Raw genomic sequence first — 6709 nt, forward strand, 5'->3', positions numbered from 1 at the left:
GTAAATAAATAATAAGAGTCACGATTACTCTCCTCTCTCGGCTTTAAGGGAAACTGATAAATAATGTATCAGAACAGATGGCTGGAGCGAGAGGCAACAGGAGAGGAACATGAGCGACTACATCTTTAATTGTTTTAAAGAACATGTCACAACAGGACTGGTGTGTTCCCTGTCTGCTGACGCTACAGATGTGCTAACAGAGTGGAGGGACAACCACCGCTCCGTCACTGGGTCTGCTTCAGGCCGCCTGGGGTTCACACACACTGAAAATGGCTGATTAATATTAAAGTGCACTTTCACTTTAAAATCAAAAGAACGAGAGATTGTTTGAGCCCATTACTGACCTGATAGCATTAAACATTATATTGCCAAAAATTCTCACCGCCCTGCCATCAGTTCTACACAGTTTACATGCATGAACATTCACAATGTAAGCATCTGTCCTCTTTATGAAAACCAGAGGGACTGTTTCAGGATTACTTAAATTCACATTATCAAATAGGTCTTTGTTGATCTATGTTAGTCCATCAAATGGAGTCCAAGAGTGCATGAAGACAGATATAGATCCAAAACCACACTTGTGCTTCTATGGGGAGAACAAGACCCCAAATATTCAGCATTTCTCACAAACAATAATAATTTACTGTCAAATAAATATTTCAATGTCTGCATCCATACATTGTGATATCAGTAAAGTCTCTCCCAGGCTGTTTCTGGAGTCAGTCAGTGGTTGTGCTTAGTTGCTCAGAGGACCAGAGTAGAGAAGAGTAGTAATAACAGGCACGATCACACAGATTTAGAGTATCAGTACATCCACGTTTGCGTCCAGCGCCTCACTTTTTCTCCAGTGGTTCCTTGGAACAGTGAGGGTGTTTGTCAGGACCACTGCCCAGGACCGGGACCTTGGTGGCCGGGCTGGGACTGGAGCTGTCTCCTCCTCTCCCCATAGTGCCGGGCACTTCGATGGCAGGACCCACGGTGGGCCTCGCCAACCCAGCTGCGCTCACGCCGACTCCAGACAGGACTCCCACGCCGGCACCTGGCCCGGTCGCCGCACCGAGCAGGTTGGCAGACTGCAGCACAGCCTCCGAGTGCTCACGGGCCTTCATGCGCAGGGCGGCCACGCTGGCTGTGCGGTTGCCCTGACAACCGTAGGGCGGCAGGAAGGACAAGCCCATGGGGTCAGAAACACAGCAGGAGCACAAACCGTTACCTGGATAATAGCAAAAATGGGAGACCCGGTGAGACTACTGAAAACCAGATTTTCATCATCACATCATCATTATCACCATCTCCATTTGCCAATTAATGAGAATGATATTTACCTTTCAGAGTGGCGACCTGTGAGAGGGCCTGGGCGTAGGTGGCAGAGTTGAGGAGTGTGCCTGGTATACAAGATGGGAAGAACGGACCACTTGGACCCACTGTCCTGTTGATGCTGGAGAAGACAGACATACTATATCCAATTATCTAGTGAAAAGTTTAAACTGATAAATTATTCTATTAATACACCTACATCTCTAGAAATGAGCTGATTATCTCTGCGGCTTTGATTGTTTTCATAGTCAATTTAATTGGAAGAGTTTATTAGGGACGCGATTTAATCTACAGAAATCATCTAGACGGCTGCCAGAGTTTTGTAGTGGCAGTTATTGACGGAAAGGATATTGCCTCTTTTATTTATTTCCATCACCCAGATCCACTGGTCTGCAAATCTGGACCAGCAACCTTTCTGTCACACATTTCTCTGTCTTTTCTCACCTCTGCTGCATCTCCAGTGGTTCTTTCTGTTTTCTGCTGTGGTCCACGGGGGACTGAGAGTTGATGCTGCGAGACGGAGGAGTGCCCTCACTCATCTGCTCTTTCCCTCCTTCAGGGTCGGTGCTCCCTCGCTCCGTCTTCCTCCACTTTGCTCTGCGGTTCTGAAACCAAACCTGCATTAAAAAATAAGGAAAGGAAGGAAAATAAAGGGAAGACAAAAAGCAAAACAATTAAATTAAATGACTAATTAAAACTGGAATATCGCTGCATTTCCTGACACATTAGCATCTATTTATTATATTAATTGAATGCAGCTTTATATCCATGCCATTTTTTTTCACCAAGTTCTTAATTTCTCTGGCATATTCTTTTGGCATATCACAGACAAACAAATGCAAACTTAAAGCACACATTTTATTTTTTTTCTATCTTTTCAACAGGTCCAGCAAAGTTTAAACAAATGCTACCAATGGTCTGTTTGCTTTGTTTTGTCTTCAAGAGGTGTTTGAATGTGTCACACCAGCGCTCTAGTTTCCCACAGTCCCCGACTTATCCCAAAAAACTTCCCCATCCACACAGCTGAGAACATATAGCCAAGTTCTGGTGTCTTAATCGAATGAAGGTCACTGCCTATAACAACATTTAATTGAGCAATTTTTCATTATCATATTTTAATGACTTCCCACTGACAGTTGTGCTGCCCGAGAGAGAGGCAGCTATGATGAAGTCGTTTATTTCCCTATTTAGTGATTGTTTGACAACATCAGATTCGATTAGGACTTGGTTCTAGCAGGCATTAATCATGATGTGTGAATGGAGGTTAGAGTCGGTGTGCATGTGCTCTGCATCCCTCCTATTGTACCAGAGGTATAAATGATGTCAACAGCCAAACAAAACACATGCATTCATTCGGCATGAAGAAAGGACAACATTTTGGTGGCAGGACAACAATGCAACCAATGGACTTATCTCACCCTTGCACCTTCCAGCTAGAAGTCGCGCCCCCCCACACACACACCCTCTCTGAATGGGCTATAATTGCTCCATTAATCTCAATTTGCGGCGTGCTCTTAATGCGGGGGAGGCCCATTGACACTTTACAAAAAGGGGGGCAACAACACTACAACAGAAAGGAAATTTATTTTCTAATAATAATGTAAGTTTAATATCCCTGCATACTGCGGTGGATTCATGTTCAGATTTAATAATAGGAATGTGGTAATCGGATTAGGGGAGGAATAATTTGTTTACAATCCCTAATTTACAGCGCTGGATTCCATTATCAACCCCGCCATTGGGTTTAAGCGATAGTAAGATGACCCTGGGGAACAAAAGGCAAACTATTATATTTCCCACAATTAGATCTGCGCGCACAACAAAACCCAAAAGCAAATCTGGAATGCAGGAAATTACATACAGGACACATAACTTAATTACATCTGGCCAAGTTTATAACGGCGCATATGTGCAGGGCAGGAGCGGAATATAAATTGCCAAATTTAAGGTGCGTGTGTGTGTGTGTTTTTAAGTGTGTGTGTGTGTGTGTGTGTGAGAGAGAGAGAGTTTTGCAGGCTGCAGGCTTTGCCCTCCTATATCGTTTTCTGTCTGCGTATCCGGGAAAGGGATCTGCATGGATGATGTAGCCCATTTCTACCTTTGAGACGCGGACAAATTAGCGAGGAACATTATCGCTGGTTAATTATGAATGACCGATTAATCAAGCTAATCTAATATTCACCATTATGTTGATGTTATTAAAGTGCATCGCCGGAATGACAGAGTGGCTTAATTTACCCTCTCCCGCCTGGTCAAACGTGCCCAGGACACACCGCGCTGCTGCTGCCTACCTGCACCCTGGCCTCGGTCAGGTTGATCTTCATGGCCAGCTCCTCCCGGGTGAACACGTCCGGGTAGTGGGTCTGAGCGAAGACTGCCTCCAAAGCCTCCAGCTGCATGCACACAAAGCACCAGTTATACTTTAAACGAGTTTATGTTCTGTTGATTGATTTATCTGTGCTTTTCTTCCTTTCTCTTCCTTAATTCTCTTATCTGTTTAAAAGTATAACACTCTTAAACTCGCTTACAGCCTACATTTGACTGGAATAACAGACTATTACACGAATAAAGTGAAGTAGCCTCGAATAGGCTTAAATATTGGCCTAACATCAGATAGCCTGCATGCAGAGAGAGGGCAATTTAGAGTCGTGTCCACGCATGATCTTCAAAGGGACAAATATTATTTTCTAGAGGTTTCCTAATCTTGTATTTTTATTTTCATATGTTTGAAGCTATGATGTTGTTTTCTTTTTTCTTTTAGGTTGTTATCTTATCAAACTACATTTATAAAGGCCTTCATTTTTTGTCTATGTGGAAAGCACAACTCTTTGCCAAAGTCCTTAATTTTGCCAATTGTTTTATCCTTTTCCGACTTTTAATACAGTGCCCTTTGCCCTTTTCGCTTTAAGTGAAGTTTGAGATATTTTTTGTCGATATATTTACCTGTTGCAAAGTAAATGTTGTTCTGTTTCTGCGCTGTTTTCTGCGTAGAAACCCATCATCAAAATCAGCCGGGGCGTGGTTGCCAAACCCGTTTGAATTCACTGAAAAAGAGTTTTTAAGAGGATTTAGTCACTTAATAAAATGAGGTGTACAATTCCATGTTTGTATTTAAATTAATTCAGTAAATGTGTTAAAAAGAAAACTTGGAGTCGAAAAAAAGAAACGCAGAAGAGAAAAAACGATAAATACTGGCCAAAGCAGACAAGATCAGGGAATTTCTTCTCTGGCACATTTTGCATTTCCATTAGTTGCATGAAACATTGATGTCGGGTGTCTGAGGGGAACCATGACGGACTAAGAGCCATGACACCCAACATCTGTGCTCTGGACAAAACGCCCCCTCCTGCCCTGGGGCCAAACCACCAGCGCTTTTCACCAAAACAGCCAGCAGATCGACGTCGCAGAGGGGAAATCAGACTTAACCCTTTATATAAATGCACCTTTGAATTTGTGGGAAAGAGAAAATATCCGCCGACTGATACAAATGCTTATGGAGAAGCATCCACCCTATTTAAGTTTCATTTTTTAAAGATGGGAAATATCAGTTTTCATGGTGTTGTTACAGCGAGGACTGACTGCGGATTAGAGGAATGAACATGTTTTAATTTATCCCTGCATGAAAATACGTTTTTCTTTTATAGGCCTAAGTCATTTTCATTATAAATTGAAGATGATCATAAAACAGAGAAAAAAAGATAACATCTGCTTAGGCCTATTCTCGCCCCTCCAGCAACAACAACAACAACAACAACAACAACACAATACTTGAGCGCGCAGGTACGCAGCCCGAACATCGCCAAACTTTTCAGACTCTGGCTTTACGAGAGCAATTAGAAATAAAGTCCAGCTGTTTGAAATCAACTGAACGCGATGTTGTAAGAACGCAGGAGAGGAGACTCACATGTGTTGGAGCGACAGCACTCTCCGTCCAGCTGAGGCGGACAGTGGAAGTAGAACATCCTGGCGCGTCTCTGAGCTGCGAAACTGAACCTGGAACAGAGACAAAAGTTTCAGCGCTAAGCCTCGGATCGGCTACGGCTGCTTCAGATATGATGAAGAGCTCAACACATTAAATGTTCCGGAGAAGAGGTGGCAGCGCGCGAGACTTCGGCGGACTCAAAGTTGATGTGAGAGAGCATCCTACCTGCAGTGGGGATGCTGATGTGAGTGACTTCCCGCTCTGGAGAGGTGGCTGCTGCACTTCCTCTGACTCTGACTCTCTGTCTGGGAGTGTCCAGATCTCTCTCTTTCCCTCTCCCTCCCTCTGTCTCTCCCTCTCTCTCTCTCCTACACACACACACACACACACACACACTCACACTCACATCTCTCTCTCTGGGAGTGTCCAGATGTCTCTATAACTGTATAACTGTCTACAGAGTGTTAAGGCTTTCAGCTAGTGTCGCAGAATCTCACGCCTAATTGGTCCTAATCGGATTATCACGGCTTTGTCTCACTCACCCCCAACCCCTGGTGTGTGTGTGTGTGTGTGTCAGAGAAAGACAGAAAGAGAGAGGGAGAGGGGAGATATACCCAGGGTGGCAAACGGCAGCTCTGCTCTGGTGCCAAAAAATTCATCACAAGTGATTGTTATTCCAGAGTCAAGCATATTCCCTAACCATAAACATGCACACATACCCGCTGCACTTTTTATTTGGTTCTTTCATATATTAAAAAAAGGAGGATGACTGCTTTTGGGTTTTAGATTGACTGTCGGGTGGGTTAATTGCTCGTCAGGGTGTGTTAGGGGGTCCACTTTACAAGGGGTTGCGCATGTAGAACACTCACAAGGCCAAATTTTTGATTTTGTTCACAGCAAGGGGTCCTGCGATTTATTTCGCTTCCTCAGATAAATGATCTGCTGCGGGACCCTTTCAATTAGTTTTAAAGCGCATCTGGGACGGCAGAGCGCAGACGCCATGCGTCTCTGAGGTGGAGGCAAAATGAGGCTTCGAGAAGCAGCTGAAATTTAGAAGAGGAGTGCGGGATTGGACTAAACCACATAAAGTGCAGAAAATCCCTTCTAATGGCGCGTAATTGGTTCTGTAATATCATTACAGGCGGATAATGGCCAGTTACAGGGCCCCGCGCTATTAAGGGTTTCCCTGGCGTGCAGCGTTTATGTTATTAAAGGGGGAATATAATGATATTTTAGTTATTAAATGCGCGTAATTAATTTATGCACCACTGAAAATAAAGTTGTTATTATGACCTCGGCGAGGTGCGTGGAGAAAATTGAAATCAAATAACGGCTGATAACTTTATCCCAATATTTGGTCTAGACAACTCTGACAAGAGAGCAGGCCTGATGTGTGCGTATCTGCTTCCTGTCAGCGCCTTTCCAATCCATCCTCTGATGATTGCTTAAATGACTAAATGAAATTACACT

At 43.8% G+C, this 6709-nt stretch overlaps 1 protein-coding gene across 1 annotated transcript; it reads right to left on the bottom strand.

The window, feature by feature from the left end:
• Positions 1-833: 833 nt before the first annotated feature.
• drgx (dorsal root ganglia homeobox) lies at positions 834-5279 on the bottom strand. The gene is made up of 6 exons (XM_070916612.1): positions 5222-5279; positions 4261-4361; positions 3609-3710; positions 1762-1934; positions 1326-1438; positions 834-1213 (listed from the first exon to the last, which is right to left on the bottom strand). Exons 1-6 carry the CDS (start codon positions 5277-5279, stop codon positions 834-836), a joined length of 927 nt encoding a protein of 308 aa, XP_070772713.1.
• Positions 5280-6709: the final 1430 nt, after the last annotated feature.

Source organism: Enoplosus armatus, chromosome 12 (assembly GCF_043641665.1).
Source record: "Enoplosus armatus isolate fEnoArm2 chromosome 12, fEnoArm2.hap1, whole genome shotgun sequence".
In the NCBI taxonomy this organism is placed as follows: Eukaryota; Metazoa; Chordata; class Actinopteri; order Centrarchiformes; family Enoplosidae; genus Enoplosus; species Enoplosus armatus.